Consider the following 25,968-nt stretch of genomic DNA (forward strand, 5'->3'; position numbering starts at 1 on the left):
ACGTCGGCGCGGGGATAAGAGGCGGCGGGTCCAGCGCCCGGGGCGGCCGAGCCACCGCGTCTGCGCCCCGCGCGTCTGTGCGCTCCGCCTGCCAGGTCTGCGCGGGGCATGGAGTAGCGGGGCGCGGGGACACACGCGGGGACAGACGCGGGGACAGGCGCGGGGACAGACGCCGGGACAGTCGCGGGGACAGACGCGGGGACAGGTAATCCGGCCGTGCTCCGACGCGCAGGTGGACTCCCGGGCGGCGCCGGCAGGTGTGGGCCGGGGGTTTCCCGAACCCGACCCTGCGGGCGGCTGGAGCGGGGGTCCCTGTCGGGGACTCCTCGTCGGGGTTCGGGGACGTCCGGCCGGGAGGAGGGGGCGACGCCACACAAAGGCGCCGCTGGGAACTCGGGCGCGGCCCCCACTCGCCGGAGGGCGCGGCGTTGCCCCGGCGGGAGGACCCCAGTCCACGGGCCGAGTCCTCCCAGGATCACCCCTCACTCTCCGCGGGCCGGGGTCCTCCCGGGGTCCTCCCGTCTCCCGTGGGCCGGGCCCTCCCGGGGACCCCTCGCTCCCCGCGGGCCGGGCCTTCCCGGGGTCCCCCCGTCTCCCGTGGGCCGAACCCTCCCGGGGTCCCCCTCGATCCCCTCGGGCCAGGCCCTCCTGAGGTACCCCCGTCTCCCGTGGGCCGAACCCTCCCGAGGTCCCCCTCGCTCCCCGCGGGCCGGGCCTTCCCGGGGTCCCTTCGTCTCCTCGTGGGCCGAGCCCTCCCGGGGTCCCCCTCGCTCCCTGCGGGCCGAGCCCTCCGGGGTCTCCCCCCGCCCCGGTCTCCCCACGGTCTCAGAGGTTAAGAAAGTTGCGCCGATGTCTCCCGCAGCCAAGTGCAAGCGGAGATGCCATTTCTCCCGAAAGTTGGGAGGGCGGGGGCAGGACCCGGGGCGGGGGGCGGGGGCGGCGCCCCGAGTCTCAGCTCCCGGCATCTCAGCGCCGGGGCCTCCGCGGGTCCCGGGGACACTGCGTCCCAGCCGCCGCCGCGGGCTCCCATCCGCTCGGGGTCCCGGGGGGGCCGCGGCCTCGGGCTCCGCCTGCCCCCCCCCAAACCCCCGCCGACTTTCTTTCCCGCCCCCGCCCCCCAAGCCCTGCCCCTGCAGCGCGCCGATCTCCCTGCGGCCGAGCGAGCGCACGATGCGCGGGCCGGGACGCCCCCTGCTCCTGGGGCTGCTGCTGGTGCTGGGGGCGGCGGGGCCCGGGGTCGCTGCGCCCCGGGAGGCGGCCGACGGACAGACCCTGCTGCGGCTCATCGCGGAGATCCTGCAGGAGCTCCGGAAGGGCCAGGCGGGCGAGGCCAAGAGGCTGCAGCTCGCGGGCCGCAGGGAGGCCTCGGACTCCGCGCTGGACCCCGAGGAGCAGCGAGTGGGTGAGTGCGCTCCCGGGGTGTGCGCGGGGCCCCGAGGGCCCGGGGGTCCGGGGCGGGGCCCGGGGGGATCCGGGGCGGGGTCTGGGGGGGGGGTCCCGGGAGCCCCGGGTGGGGGTGGGGACCTTCCGCACGTGTGCGGGTCCGCCGCGTCTCCGGAGACACTGAGTCGTGTTTGCTGGGAAATACGGTCCTGGAGAAAACGTGTATTTTAACAGGAGAAACCCATTTCTGTTGTTTGGGGGAAAACAACCAGACAATGTGTTTTCATAAAGAGAAGCAAACGGGACTTGGGTGACCGACAGCCCTGCTCCGCTCCGCTCCAGGCGCGGGACCTGTTGCCCGGGTCGAGCTTGGCACAGAACTGTCATGTGTCACTTCGGAAATGGAAATACTTTCAGCAGAGCGCTTTCAACGGAGGCAGAAGTGCTGCAGAGCGGCCCCCCCGCACCCCCGCCAGAGGCACAGCCTCCCCAGAGTGCCTGCCCCGTGGGAAATTTCCAAAGAGAGCTTGCGAGGTTTTAATGCTTTCATGACACAATTAGGTCAAGTGTGATAAGGTCAGTTTGATAGAGGCTGACGTTCAGACCAAGTGGGCAGGGTCCGCAGGGAGCGTTCCCCCGACCGGGAGTATCTGTGAGAAGACAAAGTGCAACCGCACGCCCTCCTAGCAGAAGTTACCACCCAGAGCGGACGAGTGAAACAGCAGAAACCAAGCCTGGAATCAGAAGGAGTGTCAATGGGGCACCGCCTGTTCCCCCAGTGAAAACTGACAGCTGTCTTTCCCCCGGAACTTTATCTTTTATCTTATAAACCGAGTAAATGGCTATTTCCACGCATGTACACCGGCCTTGGCAACAGGTGGTTTTGAAAGCATTTAGTCCTTTTCCTAAATAGATAGCTAGAAAAAGAGAAGTTTCATGACATTGTTTTTGGTTGCTGTTTGAAGGACTGGGTTTTCGTTTTAGAACTTTGAGAGCTCGTGGGATTTGATTCCCAAGCTCTCCAAAATGAGAATGTCTAAAGCGATTTGCTGCGGGAAACTAACCGCCACCCACACACATTTCTTCACCCTGTAACTTTGCGGTCACTGTCTTTTCCATCAGGGCAGAGACCAGACAAATAATATTGAAGCTTTGTGAACAGTTACTAGTTTATCTGGAGAAAAACATGTCCCTGATTACAAGTCTTCACACAGCAATCAAGGGGGCTCCGATCGGCTTTCTCTAGTGCAGGGTAACCTGCACTTTCCAGCAACTTTCCTCAACTTTCGCTTAGATCACGTGACAAAAATGCTTCTCTCAAGCGATGCAATAATTACCTCCTTTCCCTTCAAACAGAAATCGTCCCTCGAGATCTGAGAATGAAGGACAAGTTCCTAAAACATCTCACAGGTAAGTGTCCTCACCTCTCCCCTGTGCCCCATCCCTGGCGCCCTGCGAGCCTCATGACATGCTTCTCCTTCCATGTTCCAGGTCCTCTTTATTTCAGTCCAAAGTGCAGCAAACACTTTCACAGACTGTACCACAACACCAGAGACTGCACCGTCCCTGCATGTAAGTGACAGCATCCGGACGGCTTTGGGAAAACCAGCACATGTAGATACGATTCTCATGTCCTTCTGTCTATACAGTCCCCTCCTTCTAAATCTCCTGTGTGTGAATGTATTTCCCCCTACCAACTGTGGAGTTAGGGCGAGCAGACCATAGAAGAAGGTAACTGCGTTCTGTAGCAGCTAGTGCCAAATGGAAAATTATTTACATTCGCTGGAATTAATCACCTCTTGGAACCGGCTGAGCTCTTCCATTCACATTCTTGTTTTGTATATGAATTCTGGCATGATGTCTGTGTTTGTGTCTACTCAGTATGACAAACGAGCGCTAAGAACGAGTTGCTCAGATGACTAGAGTGTAGTTCTGTGCCCTGGGGCATAAAGAATGTGTGTGCGGCCCCCTACCCTGACCAGAGACTTCCTTGTTTCCGTTAGGGATTATAACCTCATTGTCTAAGGAAGGACTTCATCGCTGTTTCAAACTTCTGCTCTTCTGGCTGGCCTGTCGCTAACCCACAAATGCAGAGTTCGCGCCCCAATCTAGTGCTCAGCCATAGCTTTCTGATCATTCGTCTGTAACAAAATGTATTCTATTTCTCCCAAAGTGGCTGCTAGTGCTCCTCACAAAACATAGAGTGATGACAAGTGACTTAGGAGCTAGTGACATCTTCGTTTGCAGGGACTGCACCTTGATTTCATGTAAGGCTCCCGGGAGGGAAGCGTGCAGACACCAGGTGTCTTACTGGCTGCTTTCGGAGACTGTCCGACCAGACTTTCCCGCCCTGCCTTCAAAAGACAAAATGTAAACACTTAAGCCACTTTACAGGCAGTGGAAGTTTTTTTCTGCTTAGGCAGCAGTGTTTGCCCCAACAACAGAGCTGCCAGCGTGGAGGTGCCCGTCTAGGCACGCGTGACGCGGCCAGTAAGACCAGGAGCATCACCTGATGCGGGAGGCTCCCTGTTGAGGCGGCGGGTGGCGCCCGGGGCCTCACGGGCTCAGCCGAGGCAAGCAGCACGTGGGCACGCAGCTCTGACTTACTTTCCGGCTCTGTCTCCGCCCACCCGTCGTCCAGGCCATTTGCAGCTGGCACGTGTTCTTTTCCCAGTTCCTTCCTCTGAAACGGCATCACCTTCCGCTTGAGAGTAGTTAAGTATTCCGGGGACCAGAAAACCTTCTCGTTTTTATTGTTTAAATGTGTGTATATTTTTCTATTAAATCCCATCTTAAAATCACAGGGTCACAGGTTCTAAATTTGCAGATGGCCTCTGGGGCGGTCACTCCTGATCTTTCTTTCATTTACGGACGCACAAGCAGACGACCTGCTTCGGTTGCTTGCGCCCTGACACAGAGACGCCACTGCTTGGCCTGAGGACACAGCGTGTGTCCACACCCACTGCCTCCTTTGGCTCAGAGCAACTCATCCGTTCTGCGAGGTGGCCGTCAGGGTTCATCACAGCTCCTCTGGGAGGCGGGGGCGGGAGGCGCGAAGCCCACAGACGCGTGCACTGGGCGAGCAGCTGCTTGTGCCATGTGCCTTGCACCTCTCTCTGCCCACACAGAGCTGGAGAAACGAACCCTGGGAGGTCAGGACTGAAAGGAACCAGAGCCTTCTTACTCAAAGTGTGGTCCCAAGGGGGCGGGGGCGCTTTGGAAGAGCAGAGCATGAAGTTTCTCCAGACTGCACCCTCATAGGACCCCCAGATTATTTTAGGGTTGGAGAACATGTGGGTTGGTGGGAGGCGGGGGTGGTGGTCACCCTCATGGCCTCTAGATGTGCTGCAAACGGGAGCCTACGTCGAGCGCACACAACACTGCGTGCACGTGTGCTGTATTTGGGAATACTGCACCGGAGATGACTTGGTGTGCGAGGGAAGAGGAAAAAAATGCCAGGGACCCAGAGGCCCCAGCCTCCAGCTGTTAGACCTTTCTTTTTTTCCCCCTTTGAGCACAAACTATCATGTCCTCTAAATATTTACGAGCCATATTTTTAGGGGTAGGTTAACCGCTTGTCCAACACGTTGTGTAAATTTATTGTTGTCAATTTACTTGTTTATCAGAATTTCAGTTAAGAGTATGAATTCCTCCATTTCTAAGTAGGATTTTGAGACTCTTGAGAAGTAATTTATAAACTGCTGTAGCTTTTCCACAGAACTTCAAGCTGAGGAAAGCCCTTTACGGCCATGGTCACTAAACCTCACTTGGTCCTTCTGAGGTAGCACCTATGGAATAATTTAATAGGAAATTAAGTGAGATATTATGGAAAATCAGCCTGTACTCAGAAATTAGCTCACTGCTTCCTTCTGTTATCCAGCCCAGGTCTTTCTGCTCTGTTACTTGAGTTTTGACCCACTGTCTTTAAGTAAGAGGGTTTTGTGTATGATGAACCCAGGTGGGGACCCAGCCTGCACATGCCCTGGAAGGAAGCTGCACAAAACCAAAGCCATTTTGAGGAGCTTGGGAGCCACCGCGGGAAGAAAATGGGCAGAAGACTCTGCATCTGGCCTCCCACATGGCTTCCCGTTCCATTCATCTCCTGCCCTGTGATGCTAAAGCCCCTGAAATACCATAAAAGATGAAATCAATGACTTAGAGCCCATGATTTCACATGACAGTCTCCGTATCACTTCCAGGGAATTCAAAATATTTAAAGAAATGGCTTTAGCAGCTGATATTCTTGTTAAAAAAAAATGCTCTAAGGGTTGTTGACGTAACTGACAAGGGTCTGTGATTTATTTTCACTACAGACTATAAAAGATGTGCCAGGCTTCTTACCCGGCTGGCTGTCAGTCCCGTGTGCTTGGAGGGATAAGGTAAGCCGACCACAGACTCACTGGCACACACACCAAGGACCGGAGTCTGGTTTGCGATGTGAGAAATTCATGGGTGTTTAGAAACACCCCCCCCCCCTTTGGCCTAAGTAGCCTTACTTTGAGTCCAGTGACACTCAGAATATCTCCAAATAACGGCCATCAGTGTAAGGTACCCCCGCCACCTGCACACGGTACCCCAGGCAGCTGTTGTGAATTTTTCCCGTGAGGGCTCCGTTGGCAGAGTGCTTAACTGGAAACAAAACCCATTAGTGGACTAGTTTCAGCACGTTAGTGCATAAAACAGGAGGCACATCTAAAATCACGCCTGTTCACTTTTCGGCTTTCGCTCATTCACTTACACTCATAAATGAGTGTATGACTAACCATATCCATGCAACTTTTATAGACATTATCTGGCAAATGTTTGAGTTGGAGTCTATCATCATGCCAGTTAGCTTATAAGGAATAGCCAAGAATAACTATTCTCTTCATATGTTTCTTTCATAGGCTCCAACGGTAAAAATATAAATGCACATCAAGAGCTTATGAACTAAATTTTTTACCTTGGCCTCTCGAGGGCTGGTGTGCGACCTGTAACACCAGCGGTCGGCCACACAGATGGCTGAAAGGGCTTATTTTCCTGATGCAGATACCGTGGGTTTCAGTTGCAGAATCTTACATTCACCGTGTGTCTTGTGGGTGCTGGGCATTTCGGAAGCCAAGTCTACCCGCACCAGACATGCTTCTGGTCCTCACATGGCTGTTCCCAGACAATTTATCTGCTGTCCAGAAGCATTAATAAAAAGGGGGTAGGATACTGTGTTTGTCCAGGGTTACCCTCATTTGTCTCGTGTGAGGGGAGAGAAGTCCTGACGCTCGCTGTGGAAAAGCCGGTGGTGATAAGTTAACGTCCAGACAGTGTGGAGTGGCTGAGCCAAACCTGGGAGCCGGGACTGGCCAGGCAGGCGCAGTCAGCCCCGTCCCCAGCACCACGTGGTCCCCGCCAAACGCCCACGGTAACGAGAGGAGCAACATGGGGGTTGGGTGGAGCGTGGGGTTGAGCGGGGGATTACGAGGCCACGTTTTGTGCCGGTTCACTGACACTTGTGTGGCACTCTGCACTTGGGGAGAAGGAGAAGCGTGGTTTTGAATGCCAGAGCTGAGAAATGTCGTGCCCTAACTTGACCTCACCTTCACTTCCATCTGAGTCCTATCTGGTTTCTTCCACTGCCCACAAGGCACACAGAAAAGGCTTCTTTTTGAAAGCAGTGGATGGACTCTCCTGTCTCTGCAGGCGATATGCTCGGGAAGAGGATGTTGTTCGTATTAGGCCTTGCTTCATAGTGAGACCACCAGTGTTTGCAGAGATGAGCCAGGCACGTCCTCGGAAAACAACTTCCATTCACTTAGGGGCAGGGAGACAAAATGCCCTGTGGCCATCTAATCAGGAACATGCTCCCGGTCTCTACACCCATTAACTGTGCCCCCGCCACAGTGGGTTGCTCCTGGAGGGGCAGCAGGGTGTCCTTACTAGAGCAAGAATGACTGTCGCGACGTAAGGAATGACGTGGGTGTGGAACTAGAACCGAGCGTGGTTCGACCCGTGCATCCGTCCCGGGATGGGCACGTCAGGGCTTTGGATACTCGTGGCAACACCGAAAAGGGAGGGAGTCCTGGGGGGAGGAGATGTGGTCTCAGGAAAGGTGCTGATAGTTGGTGCACTTCCCCACCCTGACCCACCGAGTCAGGGTCCAGCTGGATGGTGGGACAAGGGAGACGAGGATGGTGTGTGCCCACAGGTGTGAGGCCCAAAGGCCACTGCGCCCACTGTCGCACTTGTCACGGCTGTAACTGTGTTCATTTTGGTCAAGAAATGGGTAAAGTTGGAAAAACACAGACATTTCTGCTAACTATAATAACTTCCTAATATTTTTTAAAGATTAATTTCTGCTAACTCCAGAAGTTTTAACCTGCAAGAACAACGTTGGTCACAACAACGTAGACAGGCAGGGCCCTGCGGGTTGGGTGAGGACATCAGTGAGACACAGGAGGGCACTCGCAGGACATACACTCCTGGTCAACACAGCTGCTCTGGTGTGGAGGAAGCGGGGCTCAAACACCTGTCTTCTGCTGCCCTGGCAGCTGCACGGGACAGACACGGCTGCAGAACAGGGTTCCTGGTCCGGCTCCAGACCGAAGCCTTGTCTTCTCGGAGGCTGAGCCTGGAAGCAGCCAGTGTGTACGGGGTCCGAGCACAGGGGCTCTTCACGTTTGTGAGCTGAGCACAAACCCCCTTGCCTCCTTCTTTCTGAGGCTCATTAACTAACTGATCCCCTCCAGCCAAAGGGAAACCACAGGCTCCCAGCCACTCTGCCTCACAGAGACCCACTCGAGACCCTCCCACACACACTTCATCACCTGGTGCTGCAGCTCAGGGAAGCTAGAACCCTGAGCTCTGGAGTGTTTCCAAAGAAATGTAGTTTTGAGCAACAAGGAGCTAGTTCAGTCTACAAAATGCAGCCTACTTTCAGTAACCCTGAAGCTTACCATTATTTTTTAAATTAACGACTGATACACCAGTGGTTCGGGTATACTGCATGGAGTGCTAGAATAAAGAGTTTATTCTTGGTTATCGGTTTTGCAAATGCTCACGAAGATGGAAGTGTGAAGGCCAATCGACCGTGTCTCAGGACTGCCACCAACTGTCAATCGGTGTGGTGGCCCCAGTCACCGAGGACTTGACAACACACACACATCAGGAGTAAGGACTGTCTTCAGACTTTAACAAGCGTTTGGTCATATTTAGGGAGGTTTTCACCCCTTAGCACAGTGAGCATGTAACAACTGGAGGACCCGGTAATTTTCCACAGCAAACGGACTATGCTTTTTGGAACAGCGAAACATACATACGTGCAGCCCTTGATCCCTCGTGTTTATAAACACATTATGTTACATAATTCAACATCTAGGTCTTCTAGAAGCGCTAAATGTGGATGGTTATATATGAAACCCTATGTTTTTCAGCCGTGAGCAGAGGGCAGAGGGACGGCAGCCCACGAACCATGAGAAGTGCCTTGGGAACCAACAGGGGACAGAACCTACTACCTTCACGAACACATCCCCTTGTGAACAAGAGATTTATTTTTGCAGACAGACTCTTCCATAATTCCTTTAGCTTGAGTTGTGTATGTCGACACTGTTGGCAGATAGGTATTCAGCAAATCAGCGTACCTGACGTTAATACTGGCCACTTGTGATTTTGGAGAAAAAGAAGGAAGGATCCACGTTTGATGAGCAGGGCTACAAAGTGACAGAGAAAGCGATTTCCTTTTCCTAATTAGGTGAAATCTCAAAGAATATTTCTTTAGAAACATAAACAGAATCCGAAACTATATTTTCATACAGCATATGGTATGATTTAATATTTTTATTACTTTTACAATTAAATTCCCAGAGTATTATTTGGAATTGCATGAAAACCCACAAAAAAAACGTGTCACGTTTTGGAGACAGTGGAGTGTAAATCCGTGAACACACCCGGGCTCATTTCATTTGTCCTTTGTGCAATAAGTGTAAGATAGCATCCAGATATTGTGCAATATGTAAATACTGTAAATGCTGAAACCAGTAATAAACAGTGTTTATTATAATGAAGTCTTAAAAGTGACTCTTTACCTCTGATGAGTTCACTGGTGGGAATTCACGATTTACAGACCTATGAAGAGATTGCAACACTGGCAAGAATGTCATGGAATACAAAAGCCATGAATACATGAAGTGGGAAGGCTATGGATTCTTGGAAGGGACAATTAAATTGACTTTTTTTTAAGGAGATGCTACTATGGAACTGTGGCACGTCTTACGATAGAGCCTGATATGGTGATGAGTATTGAATAAATATTTAAATAAGAATGCATTTCCCGCGTGACATGGTAATCATGAAAACACTAAGAGGTAAGACTTCCAAGTGGCTCTAGATTTTTACAGGTGATCTATTTTGAACAAATGATCGCATCCAATTTAACACAACTGAAATCAGCAGGAGTTTCTCTGTTCACATGACTTCTCGCCTGGATACAGCCGTAAGGACAAAGTAGACATGAGCTGTGGGATGTGTCTGAGGTTCATATTTAAGATACGTATTCAAGCGGTAAAGAAACAAACTTATAGGGATTCATTCATGATCACGAAGGCACAGAGTATGAAATTACTTTGAGATGATTCAGCAACTACTGACTGATGAGGGCAGAGTGTAACTCTGAAGTGCTCTTTCTTATTCCTATTTTCTAATGGTGGTGAATTACTTGATCTTTCCATCTCAATTCTTTACTTTTTAGGGTATCATCACCAATTTCTCAATACATTTAACCTTGAGAGGTTCCTACTTGTCTGAGGAAAAGTTTTCAGGTAGGACTCTCTTCGGGTGACTCCACAGGGAGGCGGACACACGTCCTGCCAGGGTGGTGGGAGAGGCGGCCTGCACATCCTCCAGGTGGGAGGAGACTCCAGATCTAAATGCCCCCCCCCCCCCCCCCCCCGCTCCGCCCCTGGCCCCTCAGGGCACCCTGATGGGGCAGCTGTTCCTCTACACTCGTTCTACTGCTGAGCAGTGATCCACTCAGACTTTGGGTGAAGACCGATCGGTGAGTGGTGTTTCTCCCAGGACTCCGGACCACCAGCTACGAATCAGGGTAGAGGCCGGCTGTAGAGCAAGCTGTCACCCATCTAGCCATGCCACCCAGGAGGGCTCCAAGGAGCAGACGGTCTCACTCCACAGGTGGTGGGGTCAGGCAAGGACATTTATGGCTGCAGGGGCCTCCTATTTCTTTCACAAACACTTTATCAAAAGTGGAAGCAATATACTTATTTTTGTCATTTTACTTCCTAACACTGAAGATAAACACGCATAGATAGCATCACAGACCATCTGAAAGGGACAAGAAAAGCACTGTTTTCTAATTCTTCACTTATCAATAAAAAAGCAGACAGACTTCTATCTTAGTTGTATTTTTATAATCTCCCCAGTTTATTTTGAAAACAATCTTTTCTGCCACAAATCCATATGAATTTTAGATTAGTTACCTCAAAGTGCACAGAAGTTACCTGTATTTGTCTATAAATCAAACAACAAAGAAAGAATACTTAATGTATCCATGTTTAAGCATTCCAACATAAAAGAACTTTTCCCAACTTTTTAATAATTTTTTCCCCACCTGAGCTCATCTACATTTGACATTTGGGTCACATAGCATTTAAAAGCAAAACCAGCACACAGTGTCTTTCCTTCTGGATGGAATTAAATTTCCAGAGGCAAAATGGTTCAAATGGAAAGAGGCTGACTTCCCTGTGAAATAAACCGGACAGACAGACAGACAGACAGACAAAAACTAGCAAGCACTGAATGTTCTAAAGATGGACACCTAACTCTCTTTCCCACTTTCTACGTCAACGGTGTGCACTGGGAGCTGGGGTGAGCTCCCACGGATGGCCCGCTGGGCTGGATGGGGCCCCTGGCGAGAAGGGGTCACGAGACAGCGGAGGGCATCGTCCCCGTCGGTGGTCCGCAAACTCAGGGAGGAAGAGGCAGAGCTCGTGTGCCCACACGGCCTGAAGGGGATGCTGGAGGTCTCTGGGCTCCGGGGGTCGTGTCCCACGATTTTTGTAGCCGGGGCAAAGTGGGAGTTCAACTCGTCAGGAACGCTTTGTGTACCCCACAAACTGGATGAAACATTTCTATTTATTTGCCAAATACGGTAACTGAATTCCATCTACAAGCATTTAAGAAACAGGGCCAACCGAAGAAGCAGCTGCGGCCTCACTGTGGCTCCCGTGGGGCTCGCCGGGGGCCGGGGGCCCGGGTGCGACATCAGCAGGCCTTCTCCAGGAAAGCTCTGCAGCACCTCACACACTGCTGGTAGACGGTCTCAAAGTCGGACTCGTTCCCCTGGAAGCACAGGGGGAGGAAGAAGTGAAGGCCGCATGACAAAACGCCCTTAGGAGAGCCTCACCTGGTGCGGCACACGGCAGGGCAGGGCACGGGAGGGCAGGGCGTGCACAGGGGCTCGTCTCTGTGCCACCGCCACACAGCAGCGTCACAAGGGAAGGAGAGGTGTACTTACATAATAGGGGTCTTCAATAATAAGCTGTTTCTGTGGATCATAGCTCCCGAGGAGTTCAATTTTAGCTTTGCAGTTTTTAATTTGATTACTCTTTCTATTCAAGTCTCTGTAAAATTGAAACATGAACTTAGTTTTCTGATCTATGGTTTCAAGTTAAACAGGGACATCTGCTAGGGTTTTATGAAACATCCGTATCAAACCCCAGCAAGAGTGACCTGATTTAGAAAGGAAACCAAACCCTCGGTCGACCCGGGTGACCCTCCATATGCCAGGGTTTCTGACTCCGGCGAGAGGTTCGCAATAGCAGCACATTCTCACGAACACTTGACGCGCGATATGCGCTGCGAGCCGGGCCATAACCACATATGCCCTGTGAAACACACGTTGGAACGATTAAATCAAAAAGCTCCTACTTCAGAGACTAAACAAGGATGGCAGAACGGGCCTCCAAGAGCCACGTGAACCAAGTGCCCAAGGGCCGCAGATCCCACCTCAGGTGTCCCGACACACGCACCGGGTCTCCCTGTCTAGCCCCTGCTCCTGCGTTTACCCCTCCAGCCTCTGCCCAAGCTGCAGACACAGCTCTCCTGCCACCGCCTCCTCCGCTCCCACCGCGGCAAGAACAGCGGCGACTTTCCAGGCTGCATCTCGATCGTTCCTCCGTTTAGTCAGCAACCCCCACTGAGCACCTAGGATGAGTCAGACCCCGTGCCAGCGAGGGGGAGGCAGACCCCTACAGCAAGCGAGCGAGCTGGCCTGAAGCGTGGGCTCCGCCAGCTCCGCCCCTGCACTGGGTGCCCACCGACCCCCGGGACTGTGCCAGGAGACAGGCCGCAGGAAGTTTCGGCCGGACACCGCTGATACGGTCAGTACTGTGTCAAGTGAGAAAAATGAGAACGACTCGCCGGAAAACAAAAATAGAAACCGTGTATCTCAGTGATGCTCCTGATTCACGGAGACAACAGTAAGGCTGTGAATCCTATCTGTCCGCCACACGTGGAATACCTGTGAATTCGCACGGACTTAAGGCAGCAGGTCCCCGAGGCCACACTGAGGCCACGTCCCGGCCCTTCCGTGTGCTGGCGAGTGCTGACGGCAGCAGGCGGCTGCGGTCTTGGTTCTCAGCGTATGAACACGAGGTCAGTAAAGCTGGCTGTGTGACGAGGGACGCAGTGCCCTGGGCTTACAACTGGGAGTTCTTCATACTCTCTTGGCTCATCTAACCTGCAGTGGCTTCAAATTTCTAATGTGCATTGTATTCACTTATTTTGGGCACGACCACATTGTATCATGTTGTCTGTTAGGTGTAATTCTGTGTTAGCACACGCAGCCCACACTAGACCCTGCGGCCCCGGGGGCAGGTGGCAGGAACGTTTTCTCCTCAGCGTTCCCCAGCACCTGGCACTGTGCCAGGCGCACACATCTCAAGAAACACCGAATTCCTTGCTGCCCAAATGCATGCATGTCCCCTGGGGGGCACCGTGGGGACTGCGGCTCACGTGAGACCCACAACAGGCTCTGCTGAGGGAAGCTGAGTTCAAACCCCCCCAGCTCGGCCTGCGCCAGCTGTGAACCCGGGACCCACCCTCTCGGTGCCTCTCCGATTCGACGCGGAACGACGCTGTGCAGGGCCCACGACGCACCACATCAGTTGGCCACTGTTACCTAATACCCCAGCCTGTCTGCTTCTGCTTTTCAATCAGTTAAGGCGATCAACAATTTAAACAGAGTGAAAAGTTTCCTTGTTGCTGAGTTTCCTCAGTCTTCCTTGCTGCAGGATGGGGGACAGCAGGTATGGGGAGGTTAAGAGGAGAAACACAGTGAAACACCCGTGGCCCAGGAATCACTACAGCGGTGACAGCTTTACCCCACCCTCTGGCAAAACCAGCAATGCCTGACGAGGACCAGGCTGTCCCTTATCTGAGGGCGTGTCTCTTGGTAAACCCTCCTAGGGGAGACAATTCTCAGTTACCTTCTGGTCTCTTACTATTGTAAACAGGTAACTGTATATATCGTGACCATCACTTCTATGAAAACTTTACTAAAAAAAGTCACTTTAGACAAATTATCTGACCTATTATTAAATCGACAGTTGAATAAAAATACCCTTAAAACATGAGATTACCTTAGATTGCTTTCATCCATACAAAGTATATAATCAAACGTGGCAAAGTCTTCCTTGGTAACCTAAAATTAAATAAGAAGTCAAAAAACAGTGTTTATAACAATCAAGTCTAGAGGACCCACAGCAGTACAAAAAAATTTTGCTGTGTTTGAATTTGGTACCCAATTAAGTTAAATAATTTAGGGTACTTTAAAGTTAGAGTTAACCTATTTTGTAATATTGTATCGCAAAGAAATTTTATACTATTAAGTTCCTTGGAATAATAGTAACATAGTATAATATGTAAACAAAGTTTATACTTCATCTGTGATTTCTTAGTGACAAAGTCTAATTCACTTCACATATTAAAATGTCCTACGTCCAACCCCCCTCAGTGTTTTACTCTATTTTTCCTTGTGCAGGAACGCAATATCCTAGGCCCCAGTGACAAACACCAAACTACAGAGATGGATGGCTGTCCCTGTGGGGCCCTGTGCAGGGCAGGTAACACGCCAGAGGAGATAGAAACCAGGCCAGGCCAGGCCAGGCCAGGCCAGGCAGAGAGTTCTGGGGGAGGGAGGAAGATATACGTTAAGTAACGTGTTCAGAGAAGAGTCCCTAAGAAGGAAATCTGTGAGTAACTGTATGTAGGACTCGGCTCTCCCGTGAGAACCCACGATCTGAGCAAGACACAAGAGAGGATGCCACTCGGTACTTTTACTGATTCTAACCTGAAAACTTACAAGTTTTCCAACATCACACTCTATCAACGGAAGCCCACTACGATGTAAATGGGAAAATTATTTTAAGATTTTTAACTATTATAAATAATGATGCAATAAGAAAGAAAGGAACATAAACAGGTCACAAAATGAAGGTGAAAATAATTTCTAAGAATGTAATTTCTCAATAATAATCTTCCTCTCTAAAAAAAATCCTCTAAAATACAGGAGTACCAGGAAACTCAAAGATAAGATAGCAAAACCCTGGTTAAACAGAGCAATGATGCTATTTAACAGCCAGTGTAGTGAACGAATAATAAATATGCTCCTTATTCTGTTAAAAATGTAAGTTTTGGCTGTTAGTATGCACTTGATTAGTTTCTGATACAGTGTGCTACTCAAGTGCTGAGGATTACAAGTTGTTAACATTCCCAAGGTACTATGTTATTTCAAGTTCTATTAGAACAAATACTACACGCTATTTTCACAAAACGGTTTTATGAGAAATTTAATTTAGGATCAAATATTAACATTACTTTTAATTTTAGAATTATTGCAAGTGTAGATAAGACAGTCTTAGAACTGACATCTACCTATAAAATGCATACATGTTTAGATATTAAAATACTTGAGAAAGAATAAGAATACCTATAATTAATATCTTATAAAAAGCCATTTGGGGGCGCCTGGGTGGCTTGATCAGTTAAGCGTCCGACTTCGGCTCAGGTCATGATCTCACGGTCCGTGAGTTCGAGCCCCGCGTCGGGCTTTGTGCTGACAGCTCAGAGCCTGGAGCCTGTTTCAGGTTCTGTGTCTCCCTCTCTCTCTGCCCTCCCCTGTTTATGCTCTCTCTCTGTCTCAAAAATAAATAAACGTTAAAAAAAAAAATTAAAAAAAAAAAAGCCATTTGTATGCTCCTGTGACGAGGTTTTGAGAGGCCAGAACCCCAAAAGGAGTCCCCGCCATGGGTTATGCGTGGCAATATTTACCACTGAATATTAAATATTTAATACCACTATTAAAAAATGAAAATGGTGAAGAGTGGCCTATTCTGTATTTCTGCAAATCTCTGTAATGTCTGCTTCCTGGAGGACAGACAGGTTCTCCTCTGCGTGTCTGTTACCTGATGTGCAACATGCTGAGTGCGAGTGCACAGTGAACCCAGCCTCACACAACATAAAGGGAATATTTTCACGGCCACTATAGATAACTGTGGATGCTCTGTGATACTAAAACTCAGTGGTGGTAGTTTCTTAAAGGTTACTTGCAATATAGAACATGGAAACATATCAGTAAATTTTTATTACTTTGTTCAAGTCTACTGGTCAGTCTGACACCTTGAAGGGACTCCTTAGCATGTCCATTTTTTTTTAAGTTTACTTATTTATTTTGAGAGAGACAGAGACAGCACGAGTAGGGGAGGGGAAGAGAGAGAGGGGGACAGAGAATCTGAAGCAGGCTCCACACTGTCAATGTGGAGCCCGATATGGGGCTTGAACTCACAAACCGTGAGATGGTGACCGGAACAGAAATCAAGAGACAGACACTTAAGCGCCTGAGCCACCCAGGCGCCCCTACGCATGTACCATTTTGACCTCATGGACACTTTGAGAATTTGAGGGCAGGGATTCTCAAAGAGGGGGGCAGATGGCAATGATTGTTATGATGGAGAGGAAAGGGGTGCTCCAGTATCTAGTGGGCAGAGACCAAGGACGCTGCTGAACATCCCAGACCACAGCTGTCAGTACCGCCAAGGTGGAGAACATACTCTAGATGCGGAGAAGCCTGGGCAAAGGGCCACTGCTGGAAAAGAGAAGCTCCAAGGACCAGGGAGCAGAGAAAAACTGGACAGAAGGGCTGACGAGACAAAGACCCCAGAGAGCAGCGAACCTGACGCTCAGACGCTTTCTTCTCAAACCATTTGCCGCATTCTTAAACGACTCACGGCAAAAAGCTAAGAAGCCCCAGGGGGAGGCTGCAGCTACTCAGGGAGGTGGCAGCTGCCAAAGAGGGGCCCTCGGTACACTCCTGGAAGGTTCCACAGAGGAGGGGACCAGTCCCTCAGAGCCCAGCCTCACAGGGGGACCGACAGTCCATCACAGCCCAGGCCTCACAGAGCCACGACCAGCCTATGAGAAGGGTAGAAAACAGAGAAGATGACGTAAGAAACTTATGTTCAAAATACACGTAAGCTGAATCTCTGAAGAGAAAGCCGAGAAGAAAATGTAAAAAGAAAGTAACAAGAATTTTCCAAAACTAACAGAAACCACCACGAGGCAAATTCAGGAAGCATACTTCGGCTTACCATAGTAAAAGTGCTGGAAACAAAGAATCCATAAGGAAAAACCTAAAGACAGCAGAGGAAAATAGAGCAATTTCAAAAAACAGAGACAACTGATTCGATGAATCCAGCCAAACCATTAAAGCAGAAATACTATCAATATTTGACCAACTTAGGAGAGCAGAGAAGGAAGGAACATCGCCTGGCCCGTCTCAGGAGGCTACACAACCGGGACGTGTGTGCTGCTGGGTGTGCCCCCCACCCAGGCCTTCCCCAGCAGAACCCTGTAGGCGCTCACCGTGGCATCGCCGACCTAGAAACGCCGCGAGCGCCCATCCGCGGTGGGACGGACACGACTGCGGCGCGACTGTCAACGGCCCCGAAGCGAGAGCAGGGGACGACCGGAGAACCTCCCAGAGAGGAAGGCCCACAGAAAGAGCGCACGCTACAGGTCCCACGGCCACAGACATAAAAGGTGGCAAGAATCTGAGCGGTGACCTCTGCAGTGGGGGGAGCGGCCCAGGCCCCGAGGACCACGGACGGCCACGCACGGTCAGGGCTCTGCTGAGAAACACGTCTAACAAACCAAACGTCCCCACAGACTAACCAGATGTGCGTTCACACACTCAAAGACAAACGAAGCACCCTAATACATTTATTAAACCCAGGTGGAAAATATTGGGAAAACTAAAATTTGAAGCAATATGACAGAATAGTTCTCACACAGATAGTGACAACCGCTAAAAGAAAGCCTGTAAACAATCACAAGAGCTAAAAGGTAACAAAGACCTGAGGGGATGCTAATTTGCAAAGCAAATCTTACCGGTGTTACCAACCAGGAAAAAAAAAAAAAAAAAAAAATCATCCTTGAGAAAATTTTCTTAAAAGCACCAGGGAAAAATAAAAAAGCAAAACAAACAAACAAACAAACAACAGATGATGTGTGAATATTATTCCTAAAACCAGCAATTACAATTCTCCTTTCAAAATTTAAAGTTTCTAGCTTTGTTTTTTAAGACATGTGTACTTAAATTCTTCATTTGTACCCCAAATTATATACTCGTCCACAAAAAATAATCCAGTCTTAAAAACAGAAAACATGAAAGTGTGACGGCCCATAATTATGAAGGACTTTGAAATCAGCAGGTTCTGTCAACCCTGGAGATTAGAAGGACATGTGATACAAAAAATGTTTTCCTGGGGCGCCTGGGTGGTTCAGTCGGTTGAGCATCCGACTTCGGCTCAGGTCACGATCTCGCAGTTGACGAGTTCGAGCCCCAGGTAGGGCTCTGTGCTGATGGCTGGGAGCCTGCTTCAGATTCTGTGTCTCCCTTGCTCTCTCTGCCCCTCCCCTGCTCATGCTCTCTCTCTGTCTCAAAAAATGAAAAACATTAAAAAAAAATGTTTCCTGTCCAATGAAAATTCCATTTAAGAAAACGTCAGGCCCTTAAGGAAGTTAATAACTTAAATAGTAAACTGTTAAACACACAATCAGCTAACAGCCAGAAATGAGCAGTTCACAGATTCCAGAGTAAACTTATCTAAGCCAAAATAACGTGCATACCCCTGGCTTCTGAGACATCACTAATGCACCAGAAGTGTTTCTACGGCACTTTTGCGAATTTTCTGGCTCACACCTCTGTATGTTTTTATTAAAACAAACAAATAAGCCAAAGATCAAATTCCTGTTCTACCACTCTGAAGCTGGGTGACCTTGGATAAGTATTTTCTCTCCAGAACTCAGTTTCTTTATCTGCAAAATGGGTTTACCAAAGACTCCCTTCCCTAACAAGGTAATGGAGAGGACAAAAATTGAGATGATCAAAATTAAAAATACAATGCTGTATGGCAAAGCAATTTGAAAAGCTTTAAGTAAAGACATGATTTAGTATAACAATGATTAAAGAGTCTTTGTCCTGTCTTATACAAGGTTCTCCTCCAAACGCAAAGACTAAATTATGGCTCTCGCACTGCCAGCCATACTTCTAAATACGTATGTTTGACAAGTGATTTTCAAAACATTTAGTGGCTTCTCATTTTAAAGGCTGTGTACACAGCCTGTACATTTTGTTAGGCTGGATACAAAAAGAAGTTAGAAGATTTAGCCAGATGTTTTAAAAATCCAATTAATTCTCCATAAAATAATCATAGTGATAAAGTAGCTTCTCCACGTAACAATGTATGAAGCATTTTGTACCAGAAATGAAGCAGATCTCTTTAGCAACTAGTCCTTGTGGTTGTGGAAGGTTCCGGAGCACACACCTGCAGCAGCCTGCTAGCGAGGGAGCACCACGAGCCTGCCCTGAGCCCTGACGGCTCACTGATGCTGTGGCATGGGACCCTCACAGTCTCCCCTGTGGTTATGCAGGAGTCCAGAACTGTGCAGCTCAGCTAGCCGCTTACCAGTTCCAGGGGGCTACTCAAATAAGTTAACACGTAAACTCCACTTCCTCTGTCACACTGGCCGTATTTCGAATGTACCACAGCCTTTACTGGCTTCCACACCGTCTGAGCGGACACAGAAGGGTTTACTGCCCAGCACTCCAGACTCTGAACCCAGGAGTCCAACGGCTGGGATCAGTACCACCCCACATTTCTAAGACACTTCACAGTAGAAAATACATTGTTGTATATGTTCTAGTACTTTATTCTAGCAACAAACTTGGAATGTAACCAGACTAGTCACCAGGAAGATCTCAGAAAATAAAAAGGAGATTCTAACTCCGGCCCTTAGGGAGGGCTCTCTCCAGTATCAATTGCGTGATGATACGTGTATTTCACTAAGTAAATTCCAAGATCACGCACATCTTTCAGAACTGTGGAGTCAGCAGCGAAACAAGAAGGACACACTGGCTACTTAAACGGGCCTCAAATAACTGCTCATTCACACGCCAGTGTGGTTAAGCCTCTCACAACTTCACAAGTCACGGGACACCAGTAATAGAAATTAAATGAGAGCTCTGCTACCTGTCGTGCTTTATGGGCTGTGCTAATGCCATGATTTCTGAGGCAGCTCACAGCTCTTGGATCTGGTGACCGGCCCACGTTCCAGTCAGAAACAGCGCCGCTGTCAATGACCCACTGCAACACAGAACACACATGTGCACTTTCAAGTTCCGATACGGTACCTGCCGGGCAACGTGAGTCATGGGAATACCATGCTTCCTCATGCAGTTCTGCCCTCGATAGTCAGGAGGGTTCCCTATTTCATATGTGGATGTCGCTGCACTGTCTATCCTCCACTGCAGGAGAAAAAAAGAGTTTTTTTCACAATTTTCTGCCCCAAAGGCATTCGGGTTGGCCTCTTTAAGACAGAGAATGGTACTTACGTTATCTGAAAGATTTTGCTCAGTTACAAGCTTTCTGAAAACTGCTTCTGCAATGGGTGATCGGCAGATGTTACCTTGAAAAGAGGGAGCGCAGAAAGCGGGCATCAGGTCTGATGCAAGGGCAGATGCTGGATCCCCGCAAGCACTTCACCCCGACACCCAGCAACGGCACCGCCCCCAGGAGAGACCGCTGAATGGCAGGACCTCTGGGGAACAGCCGGTCACTCTCCATCTGTCCACGTGCTCAAAGTACAAATAGCCAAGATGTCAGAAAAACAATTGCCGCCCAAATCATCGTTTTCCAGGTTGCTATCAGTAGCCCAGAAGTGAGTCGTGAAACCAATGAAGTGGGTTGCAAGGAGCCTACTTTAAAATGAAATACAGTAGCATTAAAGATACGGATATCCAAGTATATCGCACATAAGGAGGGATCCTGTTTCCTAAGATACACAAACAAATGGATTCAGCCATAACGGTAGTTCAGCACAAGATTTCACTGCGCGGTCTGTTGCAGGGCCTGCCCCAGTGCCATGGAGCCGGCCGGCTGAAGCAAGGCCGCTGCCCTCCAGGCCAGCAAGTCTGCTCGGAACTTCCGACATCGGCTGCAAGCTCAGGGACCCCCAGGGCCACCCTCGCTTCAGAGCAGCCAGCTACAGACTCAGGGTCCCCACTAGTGCAATAATTCTCTAGAAGAACACGAAAAACTCAGGAAAATGCTAGACTTGGGATTATAGGTTTATAACAAAAAGATTCAAGGCAGAACCAGCCAGAGTTAGAAAGCAGAGGGCAGATTCTGGAGGAGTTTCACATGTGAAGCTTTCTGGTCCTCGGGCACGTGTCACTTTCTCGTCATCTGTGTGGGACAATACCCAGGGCACTGGGGCTTAGCTCACCAGAGCTCCAGTGCCAAGGGCTCACTGAGTGTCATTAAGTAGTCGTGACTGATGAAACCATGGGCCTGAAGCTGAACTCATTCTCTGGCCGCCCCCCACAAGTGCTCACACCCCCAACCAGACTTCCCCTCTCAGTATAAACTGCACAGGGACCTCCTGGAGTAACAAAACACTGTTACCGTAGGGAATTCCAAGAGGTTGTACGTCAGCACCCAGGACCCGGGACAAAGGCCAGGGAGGGCCTGATTCCTTACTACACTGGGGGAAAAGATAAAAGACATAAAATCTACTCTCAAAATACTTCTACATGTGCCAAGTAATGTGTTACAGAAAACTCAGAGTTAGCTAGAGCAAAAACAAGAAAACAAATGTGGACAGACAAGCGGTATACCACAGAAGCACAGGAAATTAAAGATTCTAAAAGCATAAACAAGATAGTAAGAAATTTTTTACCAGGAAAAAAAAAAAAAAGGAAGATTGGAAGGGAGGAGAAGGACCTTTCTGGGCACTTAAGTTAAGGGTTGTATGAATAAGAGAGCAGTGAATGTGTGCTGGAAGGCCTGCTTACAAGGACCTTAACTGTGCCCGGGAGGTGGGCCCAGCAGGTCCAGTGGGAAGGAATGTCCAACAAACATACTCTGCACGTGTCCCACACAGGAGCCCAGCGCTGTGCAGGGCCTGAGGACAAAGGCTCTTCTCACAGTCAGGCAGACAACTGCCAGACACTCAGCCCACAGAGGCCAGCACGAAGACACGAGGACTAGACAGGAACTGGGTAAACAAAACACACACCACTTGACGCATATTAGAATCTTGGGGTTTGTGTTAAGCATGTGGAATTGGATCTTGTAAAGTGTTGTGAGGCCCAACTAATTCCCCATTACGTGAAACCGACACTGACTTTACTACAATCTTCTTCAGTTTCCACATTAGTCTTCAATCTAATAATGTACTTATAATATTTTTCCCCATAAAGATTGTGGTTTCCACAGCAGTGAAAAAAATCTGTCAACCACTCAACCATGAAGGGGAAGACAGGAATTGATCCCCAATGTCCTCTGTAAGCTAGTTTGTACTGTGAAGTTTTCCTTTACACGTTCTGAATTTTGTAGAGTTTTTAAAACAAGTATCATCCCCACTATGTTAATTATTGTAAGGCTCTGATAGATGTGTAATTGTTTTACTTGTCCCCATGTACCCTGGGAATTCTTCTAAAGAGCAACCACTTGACTCAATTTAAGACAACCCTTGTTATTTTGAAACTCTAGAATAGATGCTTACAATCTCACATCTAAAGACATAATGAAGACTAGTCTCACCCCTTTACAAATAATTATTAAACAGCTTAGTTTCCCCACAAGACAAAACCTAGGGTTATTTACTGCCTTAAAGTTAAGGCATATTCACCCAAAATTACTTTTTTTTTCCCAGAGAGTTCTATTTACAGCAAGGTATGAATAAGTATAGATGGGAAAAAATTACTACTACAAAAATTAGGAGTCATACTACTTATAAAATCAGCAGAATCCTGCTTCCCTGTAACTTGCTCTCTTTATTTCAAAAGTTGATATCACCAATTATTTAAAAACAGAGCTCATGAGTAAAACACAGTAATGCAGGTTTCATCTATGGAAAAGTTCTAAAAACTTAAAATGTCATCTTCAGATTTCTTTGGAAAAAAGATCTGTGAAGTCTCAAGTTTTGTTGGTTTTTTTTTTTTTTTTTCCCAAATTAGGCAGATAATTCATACTTGTACTGCACACCTTTATTTCAAGGACTGAGACTCACAAAAGAAAAAAATGAAATTCTCCAAGGGTAGGGGCTGTGTCTCTTACCTTGAGCCACACCCCCCCACAGCTTACAGCACAAATGAAGTATCAATAAATGTCAACTAATTGTTTGAAAGAGGTAATCTGGCACCACTAATGTTATCATTTCCAACCACACTGGCTGTGGCACGAACACCAGTGCCTTCGACAGTAAGGCACCATCTCTACCGCACAAAACACGGAACGTTCAATCATCTTTCCAAACTAAGCACTGCAGTTCTTTCTTGCCATTAGCCTTACCAATGAAAACATCTGACAGTTCTCTCTACCCTTCAGTGTGAAAAGAGCCTTACAATTAAATGCTTTGAAGGAATACATTTTTTACATTTCAAAAACATACCATTCTTATTGCTCTAAGTACAGGCCATCATGGGAAAAGGCCTTCATCAGGCCCTCAAGTCTGCCCAGAACTTGACCCCTCCCCCGCCCCCACCAGTGAGGCCCTCTGTGGTCCAGCACATGCCCCTCTGCACCCCTGGTCTCACCCCTCTCCAGTGTAATCTCAACACAGCAGCTGAACACTTCTTTCTAAGTGTCCCTCTGCTCAATGGCTTAATCCTCCAGTGGCCTGTGTCCTTCGGAGTAAGCCCACGTCCTCACAGGCCTCACCAGATCTGTCCTGTGTAGGCCCTAAAACAGCATCTAAAAACTAGGATTCATTGCTCATCACCTTTATTATGTATGGCTCCCGGAGCCAAGAATAATTTTTACCTTTTTAAACAGTTAAAAAAACTCAAAAGTAGAATAATACCTTGTGACATGAGAAAATTACATGGAATTCAAACTGCAGTGTCCATAAAGTTATACTGGAACACAGCCAAATGTTATTGCTTATGTATTGTCTAGGTCTGCTTGTGAAAAGTACCAAATATTTACTTTCTGGCTCTTCACATAAGGGGTTCACAGACTCCTGCCCCCGAGCACTCATTTTATGTAAGGAATTCGCTTTCCTACGCATCCAGAATGGTTCTAGTTCTGTATTCACGGTGGCATTCAAATCACCTTCAAGAGCCTTCAGGTACAGAGGAAGGTCTGGCTGAAAGGCTCCTGGATCTCCAGGCCAGTGTTTCCCTGCCAATATGAACGGGACCAGCACTCTCGCCGCAAAACTGTCCACCCACTTTCTCCTGGGCCCAGGACACTTTTCCAAAGATCCAAGGCTTGTGCTCTCACCTCTTCCAAGTCTTTGCCCAAATGTCACCTTATAGATGAGGCCATCCCTGACCCAGGCTTGCAGAGTGGGCCGGGCAGGTGAGAGGGGTCATGGCAGAGAAAGGACCTCGCTTGGAGAGTGGGCTGGGCACGGGAGGGGACCCGGCTAGGAGAGCGGGCCCAGCAGGTGCGCGGCGCGGAGAAACAGCCCCGGGGCGCTCCATCCCACCCTCCCCGCCCTCCTCCCGATCGCCGTCCCTGGCCCAGCGACGAACCCCAAACGGCACGAGACCCACCCCGACCCTTCGGGAAAGCCAGAATGGGGCTAGATCACGTCGGCTCACCCAGACACACGAACAGCACAGACTTGGACACCGGCTCGGCCATCTTCCCGCGCTCACACCCAGGCGCCCACTGAGCGCGTAGCGACTTCTCCCGCGCAACGCAGGCGCACCTCGAGCGTCCCGCCCTCCGCGCCTGCGCAGTCCTGCCTCCCTGGGCAAGGGTCCGGGCCGTGCGCCTGCGCAGTACGGGGGCGGAGGGCGGAGCGTCACTGGAGGACGGAAGAGGTTCCGCGGTGAGGGGGCGGCGTGGGGGCGGGGCCCGGGGGGGAGGTCAGGAGGCGGAGGAGGGGCCTCAGGGAGGAGGACGGGCGTCGAGCGGAGGGGCGGAGTGGGGGGGGGCGGGGCCGTGAGTCACCTGGAAGGGGGAGGGTCCCAATGGGGGCTGATTGAGGTCCCGGGTTCTGCGCACGGATCATCTCAGGGTGGGGGAGGGCGCCCGGAGCGCATGGTGAGGGTGGGCGGACGACTGACCAATGCTAGAGGGGTCCTGAGCGGGTGCCCGAGGGTCTGCGGAGTGTAAGGGTCCCCGCGGGGCGGGTCAGGCCTCTCCCTCCTTGGCTTCAGGTGAACGACCCCCCCAGACCTGGGCTCCCTCCCCAGACCTGGTTCCACCGCCCCAGACCTGGACCCCCAAGACCTGGCCCCCCCCCAGACCTGGGCTTCCCCCAAGACCTGGGCCGCCCCCCAGACCCGGCTCCACCGCCCCAGACCTGCCCCCCCCAGACCTGGGCCTCCCCTCAGACCTGGGTCCCCCAGACCTGGGCCTGCCCCCAGACCTGCCCACTCCCAGACTTGGGCCCCCCCCCCCCCCCCGACCTGGGCCGCGCGGCCCGAACGCAAGGGCCGCGATCAGGGGTTGAGCGGAGTCCGCTCGGGACCACGGAGCACTCCCCGGGCCCCCGAGACACCTGCCTCGCCCTGACCCCCCAGTGCTCAGGTCACACACAACCGTCTGCCTGGCGACAGGGCCCTGGGCTGGGGGACCCAACTGTAAAAGACTGGACGCCTTAGAAGCCGCCCTGGGAGGGACGCGGTGAAGTCAGAAATCCCGTGACCGCGCCGTGCTTTCGTCGGGGGTGTATGTGGCGGGTGCTTCGTCCTGGCAAAAGTGGAGTGTTCACCTGCCCCTTACCTGTGTCAGGTGTGCACCTGGCCAGGCGGTCCCCGCCCCGGGAGGCGGGGCCGAGCCAAGGGCGCTCTTCCTCTTCCTGGGGAGGTGTCGGCCGCTCGAGGGGCGCCGGAGGACCAGGCTCTGGGGTCACAAGTGAGTACAGGTGTGGGTGACGCCGCCGAGCCGCACCTAGAGTCGGGGCCCCCCCCCCCCACCTCTCCCCTTTAGAAAGTTTGGCTGCAGAGGGTCAAAGGTTGGGGAAGAGGGCGGGAGAAAGGAGGGCGTCCCGGGATTTTGCTGTTGCGTGTTATCAACAGGTCAT

At 50.4% G+C, this 25,968-nt stretch overlaps 3 protein-coding genes across 8 annotated transcripts in view; 2 read left to right on the forward strand and 1 right to left on the reverse strand.

The window, feature by feature from the left end:
* The first annotated feature begins 214 nt into the window (after positions 1 to 214).
* On the forward strand, positions 215 to 9,412 carry ALKAL2 (ALK and LTK ligand 2). Of its 3 annotated transcripts, XM_045447904.1 has the most exons (5): positions 228 to 1,402; positions 2,740 to 2,793; positions 2,875 to 2,955; positions 5,697 to 5,762; positions 8,787 to 9,412. In XM_045447904.1, the coding sequence occupies exons 1-4, from the start codon at positions 850 to 852 to the stop codon at positions 5,759 to 5,761; spliced, it is 753 nt and encodes a 250-aa protein (XP_045303860.1). In that variant the 5' UTR covers positions 228 to 849; the 3' UTR covers position 5,762; positions 8,787 to 9,412. The 3 variants fall into 3 exon arrangements, with proteins under 3 accessions (XP_045303861.1, XP_045303859.1, XP_045303860.1); XM_045447905.1 differs by lacking the exon at positions 2,875 to 2,955 and having other exon boundaries at positions 215 to 1,402; XM_045447903.1 differs by lacking the exons at positions 5,697 to 5,762; positions 8,787 to 9,412 and adding an exon at positions 5,342 to 5,683 and having other exon boundaries at positions 217 to 1,402.
* Positions 9,175 to 24,677, reverse strand: ACP1 (acid phosphatase 1). 3 transcript variants are annotated; one of them, XM_045447906.1, is made up of 6 exons: positions 24,536 to 24,674; positions 20,318 to 20,391; positions 20,117 to 20,230; positions 14,007 to 14,068; positions 11,882 to 11,987; positions 9,175 to 11,706 (listed from the first exon to the last, which is right to left on the reverse strand). In XM_045447906.1, exons 1-6 carry the CDS (start codon positions 24,576 to 24,578, stop codon positions 11,629 to 11,631), a joined length of 477 nt encoding a protein of 158 aa, XP_045303862.1. In that variant the 5' UTR covers positions 24,579 to 24,674; the 3' UTR covers positions 9,175 to 11,628. The 3 variants fall into 3 exon arrangements, with proteins under 3 accessions (XP_045303862.1, XP_045303863.1, XP_045303864.1); XM_045447907.1 differs by lacking the exon at positions 20,117 to 20,230 and adding an exon at positions 19,956 to 20,069 and having other exon boundaries at positions 10,761 to 11,706; positions 24,536 to 24,677; XM_045447908.1 differs by lacking the exons at positions 9,175 to 11,706; positions 11,882 to 11,987 and having other exon boundaries at positions 14,022 to 14,068; positions 19,956 to 20,230; positions 24,536 to 24,649.
* A 334-nt stretch (positions 24,678 to 25,011) lies between these two features.
* SH3YL1 (SH3 and SYLF domain containing 1) overlaps positions 25,012 to 25,968 on the forward strand; it is a 41,444-nt gene continuing 40,487 nt past the window's right edge. The window contains exons 1-2 of one of the 2 annotated variants that reach the window (XM_045447901.1): positions 25,012 to 25,099; positions 25,502 to 25,799. In XM_045447901.1, the coding sequence (XP_045303857.1) occupies positions 25,616 to 25,799 (184 nt within the window). In that variant the 5' untranslated portion in view covers positions 25,012 to 25,099; positions 25,502 to 25,615. Of the gene's footprint in view, positions 25,100 to 25,340; positions 25,800 to 25,968 lie in introns of those variants that run through there. The other variant, XM_045447900.1, reaches the window with a different exon arrangement.

Source organism: Leopardus geoffroyi, chromosome A3, assembly GCF_018350155.1.
Source record: "Leopardus geoffroyi isolate Oge1 chromosome A3, O.geoffroyi_Oge1_pat1.0, whole genome shotgun sequence".
NCBI classification, from domain to species: domain Eukaryota; kingdom Metazoa; phylum Chordata; class Mammalia; order Carnivora; family Felidae; genus Leopardus; species Leopardus geoffroyi.